Genomic DNA, 26,873 nt, shown 5'->3' on the forward strand with positions numbered 1-26,873 from the left:
GACTGTGTAAGTTCCCAAACCTCAGAAAAGAAGATAACAAACATAACAAAAATGCATTGATATACACACTATTGTATTTATTTTTTTAAATTTTTGTTGGATATGTTCTTAGGGAGAAAATATGGAATCTCACTCTTTGAATAACTTTCATGTGTAAAATCAGTTGCAGTGCTTCTTTATGATGTCCGCTGTACTCCTACTAATAATTTTACATTGTTTATGACAATAGTTTTTGTATGTATGATTCAGTGGTGTGGTGTCACCCGTGGAAATGGCAGTTGCTCAAAACTGTGTGCACTCACCAGAGAAGAAGATGGAAAGTGACAAAATAATGCGAGATTGCCTTGGGTACTTTGGAATTTTTATTTCCCTGTAAAGAGAACTTAGACTGCTATCATCCTGTAGACTTACACTGCTTGATCACACAAAGGTAGTGTTATATTACAGCTTTTGCTCCAAATATTGTGATACAGGCTTCATTTTTTTACCTCACACAATGGTAGTTTGAAAAGTTCTCAGAATGGAGTAAAAAGTAACGTATGTCAATGAAACTGTTTTTCATTTTTCAGTATGGTCTCTATGTAAAGTAACACACTTGGTCCAGTAATGTTCCAGTGCCTTAATCTCATCTTGAAAATTATATTCCTCTGGGCCTGCAAAATACCCATCAACTTTGTCTGTCAGTTTTTAATTTGAAGAGAATCTCCATCCACCTAGAAAAATTTTCAGCTTGGGGAAAAGTTGGAAGTCTGATGGATTCAAATCATGGGAACAAGGCAGGTGTGGCAACAAGTCATATTTTCATGTATTTTAGCCATAGCAACAACACTTGTGTGAGGGCACACATTATTTGTTGAAAGATGATTTTCTTCTTTGCCAGTCTTGGTGTTTTTTCAAATTTCTTTTCTGTAGTTGGTCCAGGAGGTTAGAATAGTATTGCCCCATAATTGTTTGACCAGTGGAAAGATCATCTATTGGCTAAATCCCTTTTGCATCCCAGAGAACTGATGCCACTGGTTGACCATTTTCCCTTTGCTTTCTTTGGTGGTGATGGTGGTGGTGAATCAGTGTTTCCACTGCTTTGAGTGTTGTTTTGTCTTTGGGGTATAGTAGTGGAATCAAGTTGTATCTGTGGTTACATACCAGTGCAAAAGATCTGGTTGGTTGCTCTGAAAATGGATCAAACATTGTTCGGACATTTCCATTCTAATGCATTTCTGATCACGCATTAAGAGTCATGGCAGCTATCAAGCAGATAATTTTCTCATATCCAATTCCACTGTCAAAATGTGATAGGCTCATTCCGATGACATGACTACTGTTTTAGCAGTTTCTCCCATTTTCAGTTGCCAATCTTCCATGACCATTTTAAATAATTGAAAGAGCAGAGCCCCAGCCTGTTCTGAATATGAACATAAATTTCCTTTGCATTCAAATCGTTCTTTATGATGTACCTAACCTCTGCTTGACTCTCTCTCTCTCTCTCTCTCTCTCTCTCTCTCTCTCTCTGTCTCTCTCTCTTTTCTCCCCGATCATCGCAAATCACTACAAGGAATGACAGAGAGACTTCTGCACCATAGATCTTTACCCAGATCATGGACACATCACATGTTTACCCATAAAAGATGACCTACTATTACACAGCAACCTTGTTACACTAGCACTGACACCTGGTGGTGATTCCACGAATTTTTCAAACTACACTTGTACCTTAGATTGTCCAGTCCTGTATACAGCGCTAATTTGTTCCAAATTCCTCTTCAAGTGTGGAAATACGGTAAGGATCTTTTTTATCACACAATTAAACAATAAAATCATGACTCCTTAACAGGCTGATTGAATAAAACATGATTTGTAGTTCCTCCCAATTTGGATAAAATCCTAAGCCTCTAACAGTTGGCTGTATTGTGTTTCTTGTGGGAAGCAGCTAACAGTTGGGCATGAAACTTCGACTTTATATCCATATTTGACACACACAGTCTCCTATCCAAAAGTGCCAACACAAAATAATTTGCAACCATGCTACTTATGTTTCAGTTAACAATGCATACAGTTGAGACAAAAGTATGCTGTTGATTGCAAAAAATGATAAAGTAACTGATCATCTGTCATATAGTACTGGGTGGAGTATATGAGAAATGAAATGGTGGGAGACTGAGAGGTGACGGCCTGGGAATACTCTTATTTTTACACTATTTTGTCTTCTTTAACGGAATACTCAGCAGATTACAAATGCATAGTTTCACAGCAATATTAGAGTGACAAAATTTTCTCATGCTTCCAGGCTGAATCAAGTGGTTAAGAACTCATGAACTTTCATCTGAATACTCCTCAGCCATTGTCAAGTAGTGGCTGTTATGTAGCTGCTGCTACTTGTGCTGCTGCTGCTGCTGCCCTTACATAGTAGTGCTACTGCCTGTGATGTCACTGATACCCCATCTGGTGCCATATAAAGTAATATTTCAGTTGCAAGACTATCACACTCACGTCAGTTATTTGATGGCCATGTCTCAAGTGGTTCTTAGCAGCAGACTGCTGTCTTTATTCAAGGTGTTTTCAGAAGTTTCGGCTTAAGTGCCTCTTTTATAATGCTATCCCATAAACTGTCTGACAATAGATGTCTCACTGAAATCAATTTGAAGTACATTTTCCAGAGCACGTTTCGCTACTGCTAATTTCTTAGGATACTGTAGGTGGAAATACATCTAGTGCTCTGTGTGGTGCTGTGCAGTAGTGCAGTCTGTCCAACATACATTTTTGACAACACCTCCAATACAGACGGCAGTCTGCAGCTAAATAGCAACTGACCATCAGAAGGTTGAAACAGACATGGTGACCTTGCAATCAAACAATCAGGTTATGCCGAAGACTTCTGGCGTAAGAAGTCATCCTCATTCTGCCAGTGGCCTTGTCAAAGAGGATGGAGGTTCAGGGCACTCTCTTGCCCTTGGTGTGTGGAAATGCCTCTAAAAGGTCATCTATGGCATGAGGATGCAGAAGACAATAGTAAACATTCATTAAAGATGCATAGCGTGTTTCCACACGACTTGTGGCCTGTAGTTGAAAAATTGTCATCATGATCTCTCCATTGGCAAAAGATTCTGCAGTATTCCCCCAATCTAGGTATAGTGGGCGTCAGTGAAGTTAAACGGAAAGAAGACAAGGATTTCTGGTCAGATGAGTATAGGATAATATCAACAGCAGCAGAAAATGGTATAATGGGAGTAGGATTCATATCTATAGGAAGATAGGACAGGTTACTGTGAACAGTTAAGGTGCAGGGTTGTTCTCATCAGAATTGACAGCACCAATGTCGCAAGCAGAAGATGAATAGGTAGTGAAAGTATATGAGGTATTGAATGGGTAATTCCATACATAAAAGAAGATGAAACTCTAATAGCCATGGGGGATTGGAATGCTGCTGTAGGGGAAGGAGTAAAAGAATGGGTACAGGAGAATGTGGGCTTGGTAGTAGGAATCAGAGAGGAGAAAGACTAGTGGAGTTCTGCAGTAAATGTCAGATGGTAACAGTGAATATTCTGTTAAAGAATCACAATAAGAGGTAGTATACAGGAAATGAAAATGATCATATGGCATTTATTGGCCAGAATATATCCTTCAGGGTTTGGCCGCCATATTGCAAGTCATTTTAGTTGACACCACTTCAGTGACTTGCTTGTCCATGATGATGAAGGACAAACAACACCCAATCCCGTGCCGGGAATTGAACCCGGGCCCCCTGCTTGGTAGGTAGTAACACTACTGCTGCGCTATGGAGGCAGACAGTATACAGGGAGATTACAGTTACATTACATCGTGATCAGGCAGAGATTCCAGAATCAGATATTGTATTATAAGGCAGACCCAAGAGCTGATACAGACTCAGATCAGAATTTGGTAATGAAGAGAAGGTTGTAGTTCAAGAAACTAGTCAGGAAGAACCAATGCACAAAGAAGTGAGCTGCAGAAGTTCTAAGAAATGAAGAGGTGTGCTTGAAGTTCTCTGAAGCTAGAGATGCTGCAATAATGAATGAATGGCTCAGTAGGCAGTTCAGTTGAAGAGGAATGGGCATCTCTGAAAATGGCAGTCATAGAAGTTGGAGAGACATCGTAGGTACAAGGAAGGAAGTATGCAAATAAATCATTGGTAACAGAAGAAAGACTTCAGTTGACCAACGAAATAAATAAATAGAGAAATGTTCAGGAACACTGAAATACAAGTACTTAGAAATGAAATAAATAGGAAGCGCAGGGAAACTAAGGTGAAATTGCTACATGAAAATGTGAAGAAATTGAAAAAGAAATGATTGTCAGAAGACTGACTCAGCATAGGGAAAAGTCAAAACAACCTTTGGCAAAATTAATAGCAGTGGTGGTAACATTACGAGTGCAATGCGGATTCCACTGTTAAATGCAGAAGACAGAGCAGATAAGTGGAAAGAGAGTACTTTGAGGGCCTCTGTGAGTTGGAGGACATATCAGATGATGTGATGAACAGAAGTTAGTAGGAAAGAGATAGTGGATCCAATATTAAAACAAAAATTAGAGGAGCTGTGGAAGACTTTCAATCAAATGAGGCAGGAGGGATAGATAACATTCCATCGGAATTTCTGAAACCTTTGGGCAACGTGGCAACAAAATGGTTATTCATATTGGTGTGTCAAATATATGAGATTGGCAATATACCATAAGACTTTCAGAAAAACATCATTCATACATTTCCAAAGATAGCAAGACCTGTGAGAAGTCTAGTAATTATAACACAATCAGCTTAACAGCTCATGCATCCAAGTTGCTGACAAGAATAATGTACAGAAGTATGGAAAGGACAATTGAGGATCTGTTAGATGATGACCTGTTAGGCTTTAGGAAAGGTAAAGACACCAGAGAGGTAGTTGTGATGTTACGATTGATAATGGAAGTAAGACTCAAAAAATGCAAGATACAGAAAAAGTGTAAAATGGAGCAAGATCTTCAAAATCCTGAGAAAAATAAGGGTAAGCTGTAAGCAAAGACAGGTAATATGCAATATGTACAAGAACCAAGAGGGAACAATAAAAGTGTAAGACCAAGAACAATGTGCGCTGATTAAAAATGTTTTATAGTCAGTAATGTAGTCTTTCTCGCTTGCTGCTCAGTCTACGCATTGAAGAAACAGTGATTTAAATAAAAGAAGGGTTCAAGAGTGGAATTAAAATTCAAGGTGAAAGTATCTAATTGTTAAGATTTGCTGATTATGTTGCTATCCTTAGTGAAAGTGAAGAAGAATTATTCTGAAGAATGTACATTTGGAGAACAGAATTGTATGGTAGTGAAACACTGATTGTGGGAAATCTGGAATGGAAAAGTACCAAAGCATTTGAGATGTTGAGCTACAGAAGAATGTTGAAAATTAGGTGGACTGGTAAGGTAAAGAATGAGGAAGTTCTCCACAGAATCAGCGAGCATAGGAATATATGGAAAACACTTACAATCAGAAGGGGCAGGATGATAGGATATGTTTTAAGACATTAGGGAGCAACTTCCATGGTACTAGCGGGAGTTGTAGAAGGATAAAACTGTAGGGAAAGACAGAGATTGGAAAACATCCCAACAAATAATTAAGGGCATAAGTTGCAAGTTCTACTCTGAGATAAAAAGGTTGTCATAGGAGAAGGATTTGTGGTGGGCCGCATCAAACCACTCAGAAGACTGATTACTTAAAAAGGATGGGGAGGGGGGTTACTGTAGTGAGCACCACTTATGTTGCAGGCAGTAGCAGAGCAATATAAGTAAGGATGACAGCAATGGCCACACAACAGTCACCACTTGACAATGAGTGAAGAACATGCAGTTGATAGCTCAGGGCTAAACCATTTGACGTGGCTGGGAGCTTGAGGAAATTTTATCCATACCCATCAGAGGTTTTATTTTATGAAACATGTACTGTTGTAATAAGATCCACCAGAACTGCTTTTTTATATTTTGTTTGTCAATCTGTAGATATTATTACAACAGGTGCACTTCATGCAATTTGCTGAGACTGCAGATCAGTGTACACAAGTAACATTCAGGAGGTTTAATTTTTTTTTTATTTTTTCTTTCTTTCTTTCTTTCTTTTTTTTTTAATCAAGACTGTTATCACGTGGAATGAGAATAACAAATACTTACGCAGTATACACAGGGTTATCATTCGTTAACGCAACAGCAAGGCTGGCTGCTGTGTCCGCAGTGTGGGTGACAGGAGGTCTGCAGTAAGTATAGTACGAAAATCAAACAATGGAAAATCCAGGATGGCATATAACAATATTATAAGAAGGAAAGTTGCTACTCACCATATACAGGAGATGCTGAGTCGCAGATAGGCACAACAAAAAGACTCTCACAATTAAAGCTTTTGGTCATTAAGTCATTTGTCAACAATGGACGCACATGGAGGAGGCTGGGTTGGGAGGGGGAGGGATAGTATGATGGAGTTGGTCGACAGAATAGTGCTGCAGGTTAGACAGAGGGCATGGGAGAGGTTGGGGGGGGGGGGGGGGGAAGTAGCAGAGAAGTAGAAAGACTGGGTGTGGTGGTGGTGGTGGAATGATGGCTGTGTCGTGCTGGCATGGGAACAGGGAAGGGGCTAAAGGGGTGAGGACAGAGACTAATGAAGGTTGAGGTCAGGAGGGTTACGGGAATGTAGGATGTATTGCAGGGAAAGTTCCCACCTGCGCAATTCAGAAAGGCTGGTGTTGGTGGAAAAGATCCATATGGCACAGTCTGTGAAGCAGTTACTGAAATGAACGAGATCATGTTTGGCAGCGTGTTCAGTAACAGGGGGTACACTTGTTTCTTGGCCAAAGTTTCTTGGTGGCCATTCATGCAGACAGACAGTTTGTTGGTTTTCATGCCTCGATAGAATGCAGCACAGTGGTTGCAGTGTAGCTTGTAGACCACATGACTGGTTTCACAGGTAGCCCTGCCTTTGATGGAAAAGGTGATGTTAGTGACTGGACTGGAGTAGGTAGTGGTGGGTGGATGTATGGGACAGGTCTTGTACCTAGGTCTATTACAGGGGTATGAGCTATGAGGTATGGGATTGGGAGCGGTTCGGTGGATGGTGGAATACCACTGTTGGAGGGGTGGGAAGGATAGTGGGCAGGACAATTCTCGTTCATCCTTACACAGCCCCTGCTCCCAATCCCTTACCTCATGGCTCATACACCTGTAATAGACCTAGATGAAAGACCTGTCCCATACATCCTCCCACTCCAGTCCGGTCACTGACATCGCCTATCCCATCAAAGGCAAGGCTACCTGTGAAACCAGTCATGTGGTCTACAAGCTAAGCTGTCACCACTGTACTGCATTCTATGTAGGACTGACGATCAACAAGCTGTCTGTCCGCATGAATGTCCACTGACAAACTGCGGCCAAGAAACAAGTGGAACACCCTGATGCTGAACACACTACCAAACATGATATCCTTCATTTCAATGACTCCTTCACAGCCTGTGCCATACAGGTATATGGATCCTTCCCACCAACACCAGTTTTCTTGAATTGCACAGGTGGGAACTTTTCCTGCAATACATCTGACGTTCACAAAACCCTCCTGGCCTCAACCTTCGTTAGTCACTGTCCTCACCCATCCAGGCCCCTCTCTATTCCCATTCCAGCAGTACACAGCCGTCATTCCACCATCATACCCAGTCTTTTTATTTCTCTCCTTTTCCACTACTCCCCCCCCCCCCATTTCCCACCTCTCCCCTGCCCTCCATCTAACCTACAGCACTTAAGCATTTCACTGTCCACCACCCCCACCATACTACCCCTCCCCCTCCCAGCCCCAGCCTCCTCCTTACCCCCACCCAGTCACCACTCCCATCATGCACTGGTGCTGCTACTCACAGTGTGGTTTGAGTTGCCTGAGACTGCAGTTGCATTTGTGTGTGTGTGTTTGGGGGAGGGGGGGGGGGGGGGCTTTTTGGCCGAAAGCTTTAATTGTGAGAGTCTTTTTATTGTGCCTATCTGCATCCCAGCATCTCCGGTATATGGTGAGTTGCAACTTTTCTTCTCATAATATTTTGAGTACAATACGATTTGTCTCATAAGTTATTTTAAACATTTGAAAAGAAAAGTAAATCACTCACGTTTATTAAGCGCGGAGATGCTGGAACTGCCTCCGTCATTGTTCAAGCAATTCCAACACTTGCGTAGGAACTTGTCAGTACACTCTGTAGTTCCCTCTGAGAAATGGCAGCAATTTCTTGATAAATGTTATATTTAAGTTCGTCTAAAGTGTTTGGATTTCACTTGTACACTTCATATTTTAGTACCCCCCAAGATGAAAATCACAAGAGTTAATCCGGGGAATGAGGAGGTCATATGTTGTTACTGATAACTCTGTCTTTGAAACATGCCATGAATTTGCTATAATGAGAAGTGGCTATATGTGCCTTCACAAGAGTCCTGCTAAAAGGTTGCAAAAGCATATTCTCTCTCAGTTAATTGGTCAGAGAAAAGGCCGCAAAATGTTTTCCTTGAATCTCTTGCTGGTAAGTGTTTCTGGAAAAAAAAATAGGTTCTATTATTCTTTCACCGCTAAAGGGCACCATACTTCTTTTCAGGACTCTAACGAAAATTTTGTGTCTTAATTTATCCAGTTAGGTGGAACAATGATTCGTCCAAAAAGGAAGTTGGGTGAGGGTTGATCTCTCTGTCATGCTTCCTATTCAGAATCTATCCACATAACCTGAACCCCGTTTTGCAGTATCACCTGGTTTAAGTTTTTGCATTGCACTGATTTTATAGGGCTGTAACTTCAGTAACTTTGTTGCTGTTTGAACAGAGCCATAGGCAATTCCCATTTACTGAACAAAATGTCGAACTGATTTTCTATGATACCTTCCCAGAGCATGCCCAATGTTACCGAAAGTTTCTTCTTTGAGCAATGTATGTGCTTGCCTATGTTTCCTATCAAGAAGACTTCCTGTTTCACGAAAGTTATTTATCAGTCGGTGAGTTATATTCTGATTAGGATTTCAACAATGGGGAATACCTTTTGAAATAATCTGCTCGTGGCACACATTGATTCTGTACACACATATGAATCGTACATTAATATTCTTTGGGGAATTGAATACTCGTATTTTGCCATGTCACATGAAAATGTTCACTCAATACACTGCATTCCGTTGTCCAACAAATGTGCTACCTGCATGCCAATCCTACACAAACAAGAGCCTTGCAGCAGAGGGGAAATATACTCCCACCCTGCACCAATGCCAGCTAGCTGCTGGTGGGGCAAAAAATTGTCCATGAGGCAGTTGCGTTAAGGACAGATCACCCTGTATATGCTAATTTGCCGTTAGTCTCCCAGGCAGCAGGGTGCTATGACCTGCTTTTTCGGTACCAACCATTGGTTGCTATATTGGTGTAGTTTTGCAGATAATCACCAAAGTGCAAAGCAGGAAATGTAGACATTGTGGATGTATATATCTAATTATTGAATGATGTTGATTGTTGTAACTATTACTCAAAATAATCAAATATTAGTGATGAAATGATATACATGTTCAGTATCAAGTTTTTGATTCTCAATAAATTTCATTGTTTGATTTTATTACTTCATGGCAAATCTTGTGAATACATACTAACATGAAAATGAAGAAGCATATTGCAAAGTGGATATTTCACTCAAAAAAATTAAATTTATTTTCACTGTTTGTAATATGTTCCAAATCATTCATGAAAGAAAATGTCATATGCGTGATGAATTTAACAGTGACACTCACTCAACAATCAGACTACCGTATTTACTCGAATCTAAGCCGCACTCGAATCTAAGCCGCACCTGAAAAATGAGACTCGAAATCAAGGAAAAAAATTTTTCCCGAATCTAAGCCGCACCTGAAATTTGAGACTCGAAATTCCAAGGGAGACAAAAGTTTTAGGCCGCACATCCAAATCGAAACAAAGTTGGTCCACTGTAATATGAGACACAATTTAGGTCGAATGAATGACTATACAGCTACAGTAGTTTGGTTAGAGTCTTAAGCTTAGCAGTTAAGCTTTACCATGTAGCCATTGCTATGCGTCAGGTGCTCCGTCCGTATTTATATGGGTACCATTCCTTTTTCCTTTTTTACGTGCTTCGTCTGGTTTGAATTGATTGCTTATTTTTCTTTGATCTGGTAAGTGCCGTTCTCTTTGTTATAGATGTTTACGTCACTCTAAGCTGATAATGCATTACTGTTCTTTGTCATGCATTGTTTGTCGCATTCTGTAGTGAGTGTTTACGACCTGTCGCCGCTCGCGGCGTGGCTTGCTTTTGTGCGCGCTACCGCCGCTTTAAACAAAAAAAAAAAGAGGAGGAATCGTCTCATTAGCGAAACAATGGCAATAGACTGCTTGCTATTTGCTGTTACGTACACTGCTGCTTTCTTTGATAATGATCAACAAGAACCAAATAATAGACTGCGTATGATAGAAGATGTTTTGAACGAGAGTTTAGCAAAAATTTTTCTCCGGTTGAAAATCTTTGCAGACGCCTCTGTAGTACATTACATTCTGCACAAGTCATCTTAGATTTAAAAATCTAGTCAATTGCCGTGCTACATTTCTGACTGTATCACTATTAGGCATAAGAACAATACAAATATAAACATGACATGATATGTATATTATTCCGCATTTCGTAGTTTATTAGGCAGACAGGATTTAAATGAGATAGCAGCAAACACGAAAGAATACATGGCTAAATGTTTATATTCGTACGGTATTATCCTTATGGTGAAAAGAATACTGCATGCGATTCACAATTCATAAAAGTTCTTATTAGCAACGATCTCTTGTCACAAGTAGGAAAAAATTCAGAACGTAGAGTTGGCCATATTGACAAACATCCCAAACAATCTTGCCAGTCGGATTTTCGTAGTACACTGAGATTCTGCTACATTCGAAGATGAACAATACGGAATTTGTATTTACTTCGTTGGATGGTGTATGAAAATGCAGTGGTCGAAACTCGGGACGGTGAAAAAAAGCTCGTCTTCCACCCTTTTTTTTAATTTTTAATTTTTTATTTATTTATTTATTTATTTATTTTATTTACTGACGCAGAGGTTTTGTCGCCAGTATTTATCTTTGTGCCTGCAAAGCATGCCTGTGTAGCGCTACATAATTCGACGGCAGAAGTTAGTTGTGGCGGCACCTACCAACATTTTTTCAGAACTTCTGCTTACTTTGCACTCGATTCTAAGCCGCAGGCGGGTTTTTGGATTGCAAAAACCGGAAAAAAAGTGCTGCTTAGATTCAAGTAAATACGGTACCTATCATGGTTCATAATGTGAGGAAAGCTCATTTGAAGGGTACTACAATAACAGCAATTCCAGGACAAAATAGTACTAAGTTTGTACACACACACAAACACACACACACACACACACACACCTGCAGCCATGTGTTATGTTTGTAACTTGCATATGTTTGTACTGAAGTATGTTTCAAATGCATCTAGTGATTGTAGTGCTGTAAAAGTGTATGTTGTTAAATGCTGCTGTTATTGTTGATTTACTCCTTCCTGATTCTTCCGATTCGGCAACTATATATGCAATGCTGTACTCAGAATAATATGTTTCTGTGAGACATTTGTGCACACATCTTATGAAGGAGGAGAAAGAAGATACAATAGCACTATATCCCTGCTAAAATTGTAGACTGATTGTATAAATAATGACATTCTTCAACAAGTGGGTCTATTTTGAAACACCCTGGCAGATTAAAACTGTGTAAACATTACCCACAAAATGCAAAATACAGGTTCAAGCCCTGTTCAGCACGCAGTTTTAATGTGCCAGGAAATTTCATAAATCTTGGAGTGTGTGTAAAGATGCATAAAATTTTGATAGTAAAATGCAAAGTTGTCATGATACCACCAAAAATTTGAAAAAGTTGACTAATGCTGCATCAGAGATACTCTGCATCAATAACTTCCATAAACTGGAATAAAATAGTAAGCTTACACTATTAAAAAGTGCCTGTATTCACTGTATCCCTGAGCAGACTTCTTATTTTCTACTTACAAACTAACCATAATGCCTTAGTAACCGTTTGGTGAGATGATGATGTAGTTGTGACATAAGCATTGTCACGATGATTTAATAAACTGGAGAGGGACTCACTTGTTTCATATAATCTTTACACAACCATTCTTAACAATGTTGTATGTGAGTGATTTTTGGTAAAAATAATTTTTACTAGAATATTTTTGAGAAAGTCATACTTTGTTGTACATACAAATGGTTTTAACAGTTAGTTTTGTCCCAGTTTCATATTGTGAAATTTCATTTGTAAAATGTTTTTGTAATAGAATTTTCAATGATAAAACTTCATGTATAGGGATAGAAATCACAATTTATGCTAATTTTTTTCCTTGGTTATCTTTTCTTTGTGGTCATAACAAGTCCTTCCAGCCTGTATTCTATCCATTTTTCCCAGTAAATTGTCTCTATATACCTTGACCTATTCAGTTGACATATGTGGAGTCCTCTCATTTAGTGTCAGTTATACTGATTTACCAACCCTTACATTGAAGCATACAAAACTACACATAAGTCCAAGGCAGATATTATTTGTCAATAACTTCCTTGTATGTAATAAATTTGCAGAAAAGCAACTTGCTGAAAATCATAATATAAAACAATTAAGGTGGAAATTCTGAAGAAATCAACCATAGCAGTTGTAACATTGCCTCCCTACTATGTATTGTAGGCTTTTAGTTTTGATTGTGAACCATTCTGTTAAAAGACTTGAATAGTGAATTGTAATGACCTTCCAGTAGTCTGGTTACAGGCTAAGACACATCAGATTGCCCATCAGAAAAACACATAGTGTGGGTGGTACAGAAATATGCTTCAGATGGTAGGAGGTATTGAGCACAAGATGAGGATAATGATGATGGTGGTGATGATGATGATGATGATGATTATGATTATATACAAGGGACTCCAAATTGATTCCATATTTCTAGATTTTCAAAAGGCCTTTGCACTGTACCCCACAAGTGGCTTGTAGTGAAATTGCATGCTTATAGAATAACGTCTCAGTTATGTGACTGTATTCATGATTTCCTATGAGAGAGGTCACAGTTCATAGTAATTGACAGAAAGTCATCAAGTAAAACAAAAGTGATTTCTGGCATTTCCCCAAGATTGAGTTATAGTCTCTCTGCTTTTGCAGACGATGCTATCATTTATCATCCAGTAAACTCATCAGAAGATCAAAACAAATTGCAAAACAATTCATAAAAGTGTGAAGTCATCTACATGAGTGCTAAAAGGAATCCGTTAAACTTCAGTTACACGATTAATGTGTGTAATATAAAGGCTGTAAATTCAACTAAATACCTAGGTGTTTCAATTACAAAACTTAAATTGGAAGGAACACATAGAAAATGTTGTGGGGAAGGCTAACCAAAGACTGCGTTTTATTGGCAGGACACTTAGAAAATGTAACAGATCTACTAAGGAGACTGCCTACGCTATGCCTGTCCATCCTCTTTTAGAATACTGCTGTGCAGTGTGGGATCCTTACCAAATAGGACTGACGGAGTACATTGAAAAGGTTCAAAGAAGGGCAACGCATTTTGTATTAATGCGAAGTAGGGGAGAGAGTGTCACTGGAATGATACAGGATTTGGGTTGGACATAATTAAAACAAAGGCATATTTTGCTGCAGTGGAATCTTCTCGTGAAATTTCCATCACCAACTTTCTCCTCTGAATACGAAAGCATTTTGTTGATGCCAACCTACATAGGGAGAAACAATCATCATAATAAAATAAGGGAAATCAGAGCTCGCAAGGAAAGATATGGGTGTTCATTTTTTATGCAAGCTGTTTGATAGTGGAATAATGGAGAATTATTGTGAAGGTGGTTTGATGAACCCTCTGCCAGACACTTAAGTGTAATTTGCAGAGTACCCTTGTAGATGCAGATGATGATGATGATGATGATGATGATAATGCATAGGTGGACTGTTGTAGAAGACAGCATTCAACTCCAAACTAATACACTGTCAACACATTTATCATGTGTACTGTCCACATTTGCAAATCAGCAACAAATCAACAGTGTAAATGAGTTGCAAAGAACATTCACTATTTGAATGCCAGATTCTTCAAAGGGAGTAAGAGCTGCTCAAGGATCTCCTATAGTTCCATTTACATTAATAAAGATGACAGCTTTATCTCCTCTAAGTATCTAACATTAAGTGGAACTATAGTACGGACAACTTTTGTCCGTCTTGAGAAGATTGACACTACCTGTTTTATGAACATGGTCCTGTTTACTGGAAGTTGTTCCCATTGATGCAGCATACCTTCTCAAACATTTCTAGTGGTGGTCATACATATAAAACATTGGCCACCGACAAACAGTACATCGAAATAGTAGCACCTCCAAGAAAGAGGTACACCATCTCAAAATGAGTTAGCGAAAAAGTCAGTATATCGACATTGAGGACCAATAAAATTTTTCTGTGCAAGTAAAGTATAATGCCAAAGTTCAAAAGGTTGGGGCAAATAAAGCATAGTATCATGGCAGGTGGTTAGTTTGAAAAGAAAAAAGTCTCACCACAAAAAATCAAAATCTGGGACATTTTGCTGTTCTGAAAAAGAGTTCGGGGACACCAGTTAATTTTGTGCAAAATTAAAATTGTTCCAGAAAAATTAGGATGAACTGGAATTCTGAACATACCCCCATTTTGTGGGATCTGAGTATCTTTTCTTCAATGTGATTGCAGAGTCTGTTAAGTTTGTCCCCTCCCACTTTCCCAGAAGTGTCAAATTATACTTCGATATGTGAATGATAGCAAATTTGTCATTCGAGGTGTGCAAATTTAAACACTCACAGTCTGATTACCAGTTTTTTTAGTGTGTGCTTTTAGTTTTGACAAAACTTGTTTGAATTAATATATATTTGTAATTTGTGAACTGATTTTATGCTAGTACTTTTTGTTGCTAAAAAATTATTTAAAATTTCAGATCGCAGAATGATACGTTGAAGAAGGAAATTATTGATCAGGAACGAAGTCTGAAAAGTCAGATTTCAACTCTTGAAAAGAAAGCTCATGAGAATTGGGTAAGTTCATCATGGTTATATTACCTGAAGGATGTGTGTTTGCTTTTTTAGGAATTTCCTGATCCTTGTCCACACCTGCTGATTGGTCAGATTTTTAGATTTCCACACTTAAAATTCTATTTTTACTGATTGTTAATTGAGTTTTTAATTAGTTTGAACAATCTCTTGCAGTTGAGACCTAAATGTAATTACAAAAAATGAAAAAAAAGTTGAAGAGCTTTAAGTAAAAGTAATGGTATGACATAAACAGTGATAAAACATTATTTTCTTGTGAACAGGTTGCAGCGCGCCAAGCAGAGCGAAGGTTGGAAGAAAGCCGTCAAGAGGCTGGACAGTTAAGGAACCGCCTCACTGTAGTGGAGAAGAACATTACAAATACATCACAAAACAGCTCGGAAAGTGGCAAAGTTGGTGACAGTACGTATACATTCTTAGATTTTGGTCATGGTAAGCATATTGTATAAGAGCAAGCAGTCCATTTCATATGAACACATTGGCTACCAGGGTTGGTTTCATGAAGTTGAGTTTCTGTGAAATTACAAAGATACAGAACAACAGACCAGTACTTACTTTCAGAAGTTGAAATTCCAAAGCTGTCAGTAGATACATTTAAAATTGAATATGCTGTGAGATCTGCGCTTCCTTTTCTAACCTTCACCAACATATCCCTCTTTCCTCTCTGGAGAAGTATCTAATAGACCTCAAAGCTAGAAATAGTTTTTTTTTTCTGTCAGAAGTACTGGAATTTCACTTCCTGAACATAATAAATACTAACTAGTTATTTTTATTTATTTATTTATTTTAACTTTATAGTGTTTTCGAGTGAATTTTCCTTTGGATACAGGAAATTAAGTTTCCAAATACTAAACAATATTATACGAGTAGATAGTGCCATGCACCAGTTTCCAGTCAGTGACTTTACGTATATTAGTGTTATTAAATGTATAATAAATATGATAACAGTATTATGGAAAAGAGAGATGCTGCTCACGATATAGTGAAGATGTTGATCCATAGATAGTGCAACAAAAATTTTGTTGTCCCTGTGTGTGACTCAGCATCTCCACTATATGGTTAATAACATCTGTCCTTTTCATAATATTGTCAGTGTTCAGTCCTGGATTTTCCATTGCTTCACAAATATGATACTCCTTCAGTTCATATTTTAATTTGTTTCTCTCTGACTTTTTTTGAAAAAGACTAAATACACAGATACACTTAAAAATAATTACTCAGTAGCATAGACTAAAACACTACATGTTGGATAGAACAAACAGTATAGATGAGTACAAACTTATTAATTTGATCAAAATATAATAAATGAAATGAAAGTGTGTGCTATCAGTTAACAATGTGAGAAAACAAATGTAGTTATGCTAGCTTAGTATAGCATCCCTTGAAAAAAAGCAGAGAATTGGTGGGTTTATCATGAGGATATGAACTAATATCATGTAATGTTTACGTGATATGCTAAAAATACATGCCAGGCTAGGGCTCTAACCCATATTCTTACCTTTCTGGGACCATACGCTACAAGTTGCACTATGCAAGCTATATAATGGACTGGTTAAGAGCTTCACCATATCATGATCACTCTTGCCCATTTGAAATATCATGCAATGAAGTGAACGATGACCAGCTACAAGCACTAAGTTTTAATTAAAGTTTCTTTTCAAATTCAAACTTTGTGTTTGAGGGGGTGATAGCAATGTTATTAGAAATGTGTGTCGTCATGTATAGAAATTCAACCAATCTAATGTTACATTTACATGATAACTAGTCCTACTCCCAAAGAGAATGATAAAATATTATAATGTGACTGCAACTTAATTTTTTTTCCACAATACATTGACATATGTTTCATTCATAAACAAAAAATGAGAATTTTGGGTCATCCAATTAATCCTGGTGTGGACTTTGTAGGATTGATTGTGTATACCTAAAGATGCAGTTTTTAGCTGCGAAACTTTTTGTTCCAATGAATGACCATTTATCAGTATTGCGTTACTTCATTTATCAAGATTTATTTCCACAACTGGAGCTGCTTCAAATATAAACTGTTTTGTAAAAATGTAATGATTATACAATCCTAAATAAAGTGACAGAGAAAGCAGTTAAATAGAATTTAGATGAAGAATAGTATTCAGGAGATCACTATTCAGACATTGTAGACAAGAAATACAGTTCTTGTGGCCAATATATTCGTGCTGCACTTTGAGCTGTAGCTCCTCTTATGATAAGTGAGCATATGTTCCACCACAAGTGGTTAGTGGATTTAATACATTGGATCAAGAAACAAAAGGAACTTGGACAGTTTTGTAATTGAGGCTCTTCGTGACAAATCATAACATGCTGCTACATGTACATTAACATAGCCATTCATCCACTGTATCCAACCGCCAGCACTTCTTTAGTGCCACCTAATATTGAGTCATAGAAATGAAAGTTTGGGCTAACATGGTTCATCAGTATTGCTAGTGAATCATTGTTTTGTGGACAGTGACCTCTGCTTGGAGAAACTCTGTATATGAATCCAGCATGGGAGGGATGTGTATTGATTTCAGTGAGTAACAGTTGTCTTGACTGTGCTTCATAGTAAGAGTGGCTCCTTTCATCAGTAACTGAAGGATGTGCTGTACTAATAAAGAAACTATTGGCAGAAGAGCAGTGCTTGTCAGGCCACGTGTCTCTTGCATGCCCCTGCAGGCCACACTTACATGCAAGAGAGCATTACAATTATAAGTTGTTCATATTTGAGGGTGCACCTGCTGTCTGAAAATCTTAATCTATTATAAAGGGAACAGCAGCTTTTGTCTGTTTCACTCAGTTTTGTCCTTGGAATGTGACATGATACTATCCTCAAGTCAGAGTACTTCCAATAATTCAAGAATTAGACCAAACAGGTGATTCCTCCGTAGCAAGAGTGTTCCAGGATAACAGCGAAAATTTGCTTTAAGTACCTATTTGTAATAGGCACCCACCCAACAACTGTGACATTGCACTCTTCCATAAGGAAATAACATAAGTTTTCACAGATGAAGTGCATGTGGTATCTTTAGTGCCCCTTACCAGTTAGAGTATTTGCCCCTCCACCCATCACTCACCCATAAAATAAAATAAATCTAAATATTGATAATATATGGTTTAGATAGCTGACAACAGTTGTAACACTTCAGAATTCGGTATAACAAGTACAGTTTTTGAGATGCAATTATAAAAATAAGGAGCATTTAATATCACACCTGTGACATAATGTAGTCAGTTTATTTTCATAGATGTAATGTAACATTATTTTTCAATAGTCTTTATTTCAAGTCTCTTTTGCTATCAGTTAGATACTCAGTTGAGCAAAGTATATTTCTGCTGCTGAATAATTTTCACATGTCACACAATGAATAAAGGTTTTTACCGTGTACTATTGTCTGGTAACAGTCATATACAGCAGATTTAAGTCACAGTGCATTAACATTTGTATCTCATTTCATTTGAAATAATATAAGTTTCTGCCATATTTGCGTTACTTACCTTATTGAGAATCAGAACATTCTTATCGAGAATCGTGCCATTTTTGTGTACATATTTTGAAGGAAAGTGGTAGCTGCAAGCACAGCATCCCAAAACAAGATAAAAACAGAGGAGATGAGATATTTTTCATGTATTATAAGCAGCAGAAGTACAGAAAATCAGCAAAGTGTAAGTCAAAAAACTACATTGACTGACCTGTTAACCTCTGGAAGTACAGCAGTCCCCATTACCACCTATTTTATTTCTGTAGTTATATCACTGACAATAGTTTAAAGAATAGTATTTGGCCAGGGTATGTTAGGTTGCCTTTTCATAGATAAGATAAAAAGTGGTACAAGTACTTAGTGAGTTGTTTCAAATTTCTCCAAGGCTGTGCTTTGTGTGTCTCCCTGTCTTACCACAGTCCCTGCCCCTTGGGGTTAAATGCCATTAGGAATATCACCAGTCAGACCTTTGACCTTGAAAAAATCTGGATTCGTCATTAATATTGTTTATTTTTACATGTCACCTTCCTTCATCCTGCCCAAAGACTGCTTGGTTGTCTCACTGGCAGTATGTTTTCTATACACTAAGTCAAAATATCAAATATGGGTACATGAAGCTCAGTAGAAATTGTACTGTACATTCTAAAACTATTCCCCCCACCCACCCACCCACCCACACACACACACACACACACACACACACACACTACACAATACACATGCCACATAAGCTGTTGGCTTTACTTGTTCTGTTATTTATGTTCCACCATAGACTTAATAGATTGTACAGTACTCCACTTAAGAATAACTCAAAGTTGCAAGTATAAATAAATGAAATTTACACTCTAGGACAAATAAGTTTTCATTCAAATAATTGTTAACTTTTTCAGCTGTTTTTCAACATTGGCATTGCTTGGGAACACATTGTATTGTATTATAACAGATTAGAGTGGAGAAGTAGGCCAACCTGTATAATGTAGGTTTCAGCTTCAGCATAAGAGTATTGAGATGTATGTAATTAACTATTGCCGTAAAAGAAAAGTTTGTAGATACAGAATCTCTTAATCAACATCATTGGCAAATAACAGAAACCATTGTTGGTCAAGTGATATCAATTTACACACAAACAAAAGTGGATACCAGTGTAAGCACCCAGGAATGCTTTAGTCTAAGATAGAAGGAATTGATCATAGGAAATGAGACTGTTATGGGTCTAAGTAGGTACATCATCCAAAATACTCAGTCAAGGAACAGGACAGGGTATAAGAGAAATAATGTGTGCCCTTTGTTTCATGCAATTTGGGAGTATTTTTATTAGTTTCATTTTTATTGTGGAGATTTTTTTGTAGTATCGTCGCATCTATTGATTGAGGATGAAAATAAGAACATTTTTTTCAATGTAGTTTTGTCATGTTGAAAAGTTTCAAATTACCATGTATTGAGTTGAAGCAAATTTGACAGTGTGTATACACCCCGGAACAACTGGGAAATCTGGATAAACCGGGGATTTTTTTCATCCGGGAGATTTCCAGGAAAAATGGAAGACTTTTGTAGAATTCCAGGAAATCTTCATTATTTTAGATTTCAGTTAAATTTTTAGAATTTTGACTGCTAAGAACCGATACACTAACAAAGAATTTTATTTTATGCCTCTACTGCAGCAATAAAACGTAAACGAGAGAATAACACTGAAATAAAACTTCAGTTACAAAGAAAAGGTGCCATTTACAACAACAAAACACAGTGCACACACAAGCGTCTGCCGACAGCAAATTGTGCCACAGACTGTGCAGCACTTCATAACACCAAACTGCTTTCAATGCATCTTTTTCATAGGGCCTTGTTTCCATGAGCGTGACGTCAAAACTGTTTACATTTCAAACGGGCAGTGGGTAAATATTACGAATATTTTAAACAAGATGAATTATGTTAGGTGTGAGAATGTGCAATGTATTTCTTAAATCACGGAGTGTTAGACTCTCATTCAAAATTTAATACTGAGGACCAGGCACTTAGAAAAAATCTGGGCCAAAAAGACCAGCAATTTATGCCATTACTTAAAATTTTACTGGCTTATTACGAATTGTGTAACAAGTTGGCAAAAGTATTATCCTTCAAAAAACAAGTGCAAAGTGAGTTCTTGAGCAATTTCACATGTAACTGGCCTTTTTACACAAAAGTTGATGGAACATGTTTTCAGCCAGGTAATCTACAAAATGTTCAGTGCACATCAGTGAAATTTATAATCATGCTGACCGAGCGAGGTGGCGCAGTGGTTAGCACACTGGACTCGCATTCGGGAGGACGACGGTTCAATCCCGTCTCCAGCCATCCTGATTTAGGTTTTCCGTGATTTCCCTAAATCGTTTCAGGCAAATGCCGGGATGGTTCCTTTGAAAGGGCACGGCCGATTTCCTTCCCCATCCTTCCCTAACCCGAGCTTGCGCTCCGTCTCTAATGACCTCGTTGTCGACGGGACGTTAAACACCAATATCCTCCTCCTATAATCGTGCTCTTCAGAAATATTCTGCTACTAGAATTTAAGCTGTGCTTGTAGGATCCTTCCTAACAACACGCTCAGAAAAAAAAAAGCAAAAACTTTTTGACAATAAGTATTATATGTGAAAACTTAGCCTTTCTTGTAGCTATATGTATGCATATTAAATTAAATCATTAACTTGTGTTATTTGTATATTTGCTCTACTTACCAATGATATTGCTATTGCCCGACTGCATTACATGTCCTATCACTCTGAATATCTGCTGTTACTGGCTGGCAAGATAGTGTGACATGAGCTGTAATGGCTGACAAAAAGGCTTCACAGTCCAGATGTCACTGCTTCGGAAGCTAATGTGCTGTATTTGGTGTTGTTTACATAGTGCTGGAAGAGATGACAATCAGGTCTAAATATTGTAGTATGGTGAATAAAAATTATTTATTCCCTTAGTTATTCTTTATATCTCCAATGTGTTGCGTTTATGTCAAAGCATAAAAGCCTTCGTCTCCTATGATGCTGGTTTATGACAATATAATACACATGTAGATGTATAACACATTGGTTAGCCCAAGATAGGCAAAGATTCTTGTTCTTTTAAATTGATTGACAATAGAATTAATAAATACTATAAATAAAAGAGAATAAATAGTTTAATAAACCATGTCTTGTATGTAGTCCAAAAACATAAACAGTGTAAAATTGCAACTCTTAGACTTTAAAACAAGATGTTGTAATTGCTTTTGGCGCTAATGTAATGGCTTCAGTGTGAATTTCTTGTAAATATCTGCTAAATATTGTTCATATTTTTCCTGTTAAATGTCAAAAATATTGACCATGTAAATGAAGAATATATCCTTTATGAAGCAAATTACAGATCGCCGTCAATGGTTTCCTTAGTCAGTCCTTCCAAACCGCATCTTTTCTAATATCCATTTCACTTCCTCACACTCTACAATCCACTTTCCTCGAAATTAACTTCCACCCCTCTCATAATTCTGTTAAACCATATAACCAGAGGAAACCCACAAAAGTTGTCAGTACCTCCATAGCTGCTACCTTTTCACAACAAAGCGTCCCTCACCTACAGTGTAAGCACCTCGGGACGCATTAACATGCAGTTCCTATTCACACATACTGTATGTCTTGTTACCAGCTTTACTGATAGTAAGCGTTGTTCCCAGCAATATCCTCTTGTTATCGTGTAGAATATCTTGCCGCATGTTATGTTTAATGTTCAAGTAGTACTTCGGGAGGTGTCAAAGTTTGACAGTTTATTACACAAAGACCTGTCTTCCATAGATTTACCTAGTTGTAAGGTACAATACTTCAGGTTGATCGATAGCCATTCCTTCTGCACTGTTCCTTTCTTGGGGTTCTGGGTGGCTTTTCTGTCCAATACTTGTAACGTTGCATTTAATCCCACCATTTACTCTCCTTTTTCATCAAATGAAAACAGAATTTTCAGAAAACTAGTATACCTTAGCATTTGCACATTTGTTAAGTCGGCTCGCTACCACCTGGTAAGTAAAAAAAAAAAAAAGGGTGTGTTAGCAGTAATACTTTATGGATACGTAAAATTCAGCATCCTGTAAGCACCTACTAACATTGGATTATGGAATAATGAATAGACCAAGAGAAGTGTTGAAATGGTGCAGGCTTTTTTTCTGATAAAATGTTGTGTAGATCTTAATATTAGAAGTTAAACATTCTTAAGAAAGGCTTTAAATATTGTTGCCTTCAAGAAGAACCTTTTCAGAAATGCACTCAACTGACTTCAGAAACCTTTCATACTATGAGTGTCATCTTTATAATGTAAAAGGCCCTTCATTCAAAATTTGCCAGTATGGGAGAGCAAGTTCAATATTTCTTGTTCATGGGACACAAATTATTTGAGCTTCCAGTCATTTCACTCATATAAATCTATAAGATATAGCTATTCTTAAATGTACTTCATTACATAAAAATAGCACACTACAAGTGTTCAAATAATAACATATAATTTCTTTGATGATAATAAATCATTTCCATCTTATGTTCATAGGATTGCAAGGAGCTGATTCAAATGGCGAGCTTCCTACCTCGTTTCTCCACATGGGGATGCAAGAAATGCAGGATCCCTCATTCCAGCATCGTGACCGCGATGGACATCCTGTGTCCCCGCCGCTGATCCCTGGTCAGCCACTACCTCCTTTCATGGGCATTCCTCCCCCAGGAGTTTTCATGCCCCCACCACCCCTCCCAGGTGCACCATTTGTTCCACCACCACCTCCGCCCCTTTTTCCAGGAGATAGACGACCTCCACCATTAGGGCGCATGTCCTCACCACCTCCGCCCCCACATCGCTATTCTCCTGAGGCTAGAGGTGACTTTTCACCTTATGACCAGTCTCCCCCCCTTTCACCTCATGAGTATGATGACGATGATGATTCACCGCCTCGTAGGTTTCACCATAGGTCACCACCACCTCCTCCACTTGCACCTTATCCACCACCGCCACGACAACTTAGTCGCTGGGATGACCCACATTCTGGCTTTAGACCCTTGCCTCCTGTACACAGAGAAAGCCCTCGTGATTCTAAAGGTTTGAAAATTTATTTTTATTTAGTCTATACTTAAAATATCTTGCATGTTAATGTTTTTTCTTATTGTATTGCTGCATGAAGGAAGGAAGAATTTTTCAAAAATTCGTCAATTCTGGAGCACTCTTGAAACTGCCACAGATTGATGACTTCTTTCCAAGGTTACTAATATTTTAATACTATTGTTACTCTCTTTAAATTGCACGTGCTAATCAAGATTTTGCTTTCTCACCTTTCACAAAGTAATTAAATGCTTAATTTTGCTATTAAAGCCTTATATCAAACAAGTCAACTTGAAAGGCTGCAGCAGACACAGGACAAAAGAACTATTCCATTACCGTGTAAAAGAAGAGAGAGGCTTGGGAGAAATGAGACTATTAAGGGATTATGTAAGAAAGTCATGTAGGATTGTAGGTTGATAGAGATGTGGCAGGAAATGTTGAGACGGATATTAACTGTCATAAACCTTGAAGTTAGAAGTTAACAGTGAGAACAGTCAACAAGTGCAAAGTAAAGAAGAGGAGTCCCATATACAAAAGAGAAATGTACAAGGAGAAAGGAATATAAGTCAAATAGACCATGATACTGTAAACTGGTGGAAATGAAATTTCTACTTGCAAAGTTGTGTGGTGAACTTATGTCCGAAAACAGTCTGTAACAGTAACACACAGCATTCTGCAATGAAGTGCTTTTTTTCAACTTTTAGCAGTGTCCTTTAGTTCCTGTCTGACTGTGAAGGTCATTTGGATTCTTGATACCACCACCCATACCACAGAACTCTGAATTTCTCAGGTGAGAACTTCCTATGTGGCACATTCTGTTCACACACCACCTATCTAATTCCAGTTTCTGCTAACTGCTCATGTCAAAATCCATCTTCTTTTCATCTCCCTTCTCCCGTATTTCTGTTTGGTCTCTCTTTACATGATGTTGCTTCCCTTGTGTTTCCTTTCCAGCTTCACCGCCAGCTTTTCAACTCCTTTGCTTTCTTCCTTTTCTAGCAATTTTTGGCGTATATACTTTAATGTTTTCAGCCTGCCCATCTCTTGATCTCATACTTCTCAACTGTTCTCTGTGTCACTTCTAATTTTTGTTGTTTTCCTATCATATGTGGTGCCAACTTTTAATTTTTTTCCCATGCATCCGTTTCTCTCATTTCCCTTGCACACATGTGCTGAATCATGCTATTAAATGGCCATTGAAAGTTTTATTTACATAAATCTTTACCTAGCAAGAAGCGCCAGCGGTTAAGGCAGTGAACTTACATCTATAAGGACATCAAAAGGACACATCCAACTACTTATGTCATCCTTGTGTTCTATCTCCAATGACCTTGTTGCCAATGGGAAATCAACGCATAATCTACCTCCATTCGTTCTTTTGTTCCTGCCTTCCTTCCTAGTGGAAGGTGCCTCAGGTTTTGAAATCTGTTATTTGTGTCACCTGTTGTTTGCACTGTCTCTGCTGCTGCCTGATATAACTTTTTTTCTGTGTTTGACTTTGATTTTATTTTGATGATCCTTTATGTTATAAATGCTTTTAAATAGTAAGATATGGCTGTAGTGTTATGATATAAACAACAATGTCATCGTAATTTGTTTTAAACTCATCTGACACTGCATTTTAACTTTTACCCTTTGAAGTAAGAAAATCCAAATTTAATTACACTGACATCTCTAAAAGTGCTTTTTGCCACCGTATATTTCAGGAGACAATTTATTTTCTGTCATTAGCTTTCCCTACATTGACCTTTATCAGTAGTCATGCATGCAGTTGATTAATAAATAATACACCAAGCCACAATATTATTGAAGCAGTCTTGATTTTAGTTGTCACTTTTTACTGAAAGTGACCTAGAAGATAATTTAACTATTATTTTCACTTGTCAGGTTCGGAGCAGAAATGTTATTTTCGTGTATGTGTGTTCTGAGATACATATTTTGTTCCAACTATAAAATGTGTGAGCTGCTGTTTCAGTTCACTTTGTTGCAATTGCAGAGTGAGTGTGGCTGTGCCGTTCTCAGTATGCAACTAAGAAGGAAAATGAAGAGTGGTCTAGTTGTCGCCTGGATGTTTATTAGAAAAAGATATTCATCAAAGGCTTTTAACTGGATTTGAAGCTGGTATTTGTCTTCATCAATTGCATGTGAACTTAACAAGAGTTTCAAAATGAATGTGAGAGTAAAAAAGATCTAAATAAATTAAAGTTCACAGTTCAGTTCCCAGCTTGCTAAAGTAATATCTAACAACTCCATACGAAGATTTTAACACAGTAACATATTACTGTGTATGAAATTGGTTTGTGAAGTACTCATCATTTATAATAATATATGGTACTTAACAGGTTTGTGTTTCATAAAATATGCTTGGAATGTAGCTGCCAATAACTTGTAGAAGAGCAGGTGTGTGAAATGTATAGTGACATTGGTTAGGGAAACAAGGTACTATTAATGGTAATTGTGTGGCTATGTGTTAGTAAATGAGTGCCAAATTGATACTATTGCCAGCATTCTATGGATTGTTATTGCTCACCCAAGAAACATTTTTTTATTATCTTCTTTTTTTATTTAAAGTTGACTCCACCTTCTACAATAGCAGTGGTGCTTACAGTTCTTTGAAACTTGCATTCAAAGGTTATTCACACTTTATAACAGGGAACTTGTTGGCAGTTAGTAGTTTGGAGTTTACTCGCAGTTCTGGCGACTTTTTGAACATTGTTTTCATTTATAACTTCCATATGCTAACTCCTACAATGACCAGTCACTTCATAAAATGGATTTTGAGATTCTAAAGCACCCTGGAATGTAACAAAGTCATTTTCTCATTAGATTATTAATTATTTATTTTTCTTAAAGGCACTTGATTGCTTTGCCACATGCCAAAATGCAAAAATGGTATACCAGTTTGTGTAAGTTTATAGAAGGCAGAAACACATAGGCCAAAGGCAAGGTAACAGTACTGAAAAGTTTTGGATATTATTTTCTGTACAATTTTTCAAATAAGGTATAAGTTCAATTACATTTTGACGTATCTTCATAAGAATGTTTTGTTAAATTCACTTCTCTCTGTCAACAAATTACCATGACAAACAAAAATGACTTCATGCTACATGTCAGAATATGTTAATTCTAGCTGGTTGTATAGAAATACTTGTCACACAGCTTGTATTAAAAAACAATC

At 37.7% G+C, this 26,873-nt stretch overlaps 1 protein-coding gene across 3 annotated transcripts in view; it reads left to right on the top strand.

Annotated features, from left to right (window-relative positions):
- LOC126195820 (transport and Golgi organization protein 1) overlaps positions 1–26,873 on the top strand; it is a 166,227-nt gene that overhangs the window by 134,096 nt on the left and 5,258 nt on the right. The window contains exons 13-17 of one of the 3 annotated variants that reach the window (XR_007538614.1): positions 250–348; positions 15,011–15,107; positions 15,386–15,524; positions 23,156–23,695; positions 25,692–25,816. Coding sequence is in view for 2 of the 3 variants with exons in the window: in XM_049934460.1 (XP_049790417.1) it covers positions 250–348; positions 15,011–15,107; positions 15,386–15,524; positions 23,156–23,695 (875 nt within the window). In the remaining variant the exon portion in view is untranslated. The remainder of the gene's footprint in view (positions 1–249; positions 349–15,010; positions 15,108–15,385; positions 15,525–23,155; positions 23,696–25,691; positions 25,817–26,873) is intronic. The other 2 variants (XM_049934460.1, XM_049934462.1) reach the window with 2 other exon arrangements.

Source organism: Schistocerca nitens, chromosome 7, assembly GCF_023898315.1.
Source record: "Schistocerca nitens isolate TAMUIC-IGC-003100 chromosome 7, iqSchNite1.1, whole genome shotgun sequence".
In the NCBI taxonomy this organism is placed as follows: domain Eukaryota; kingdom Metazoa; phylum Arthropoda; class Insecta; order Orthoptera; family Acrididae; genus Schistocerca; species Schistocerca nitens.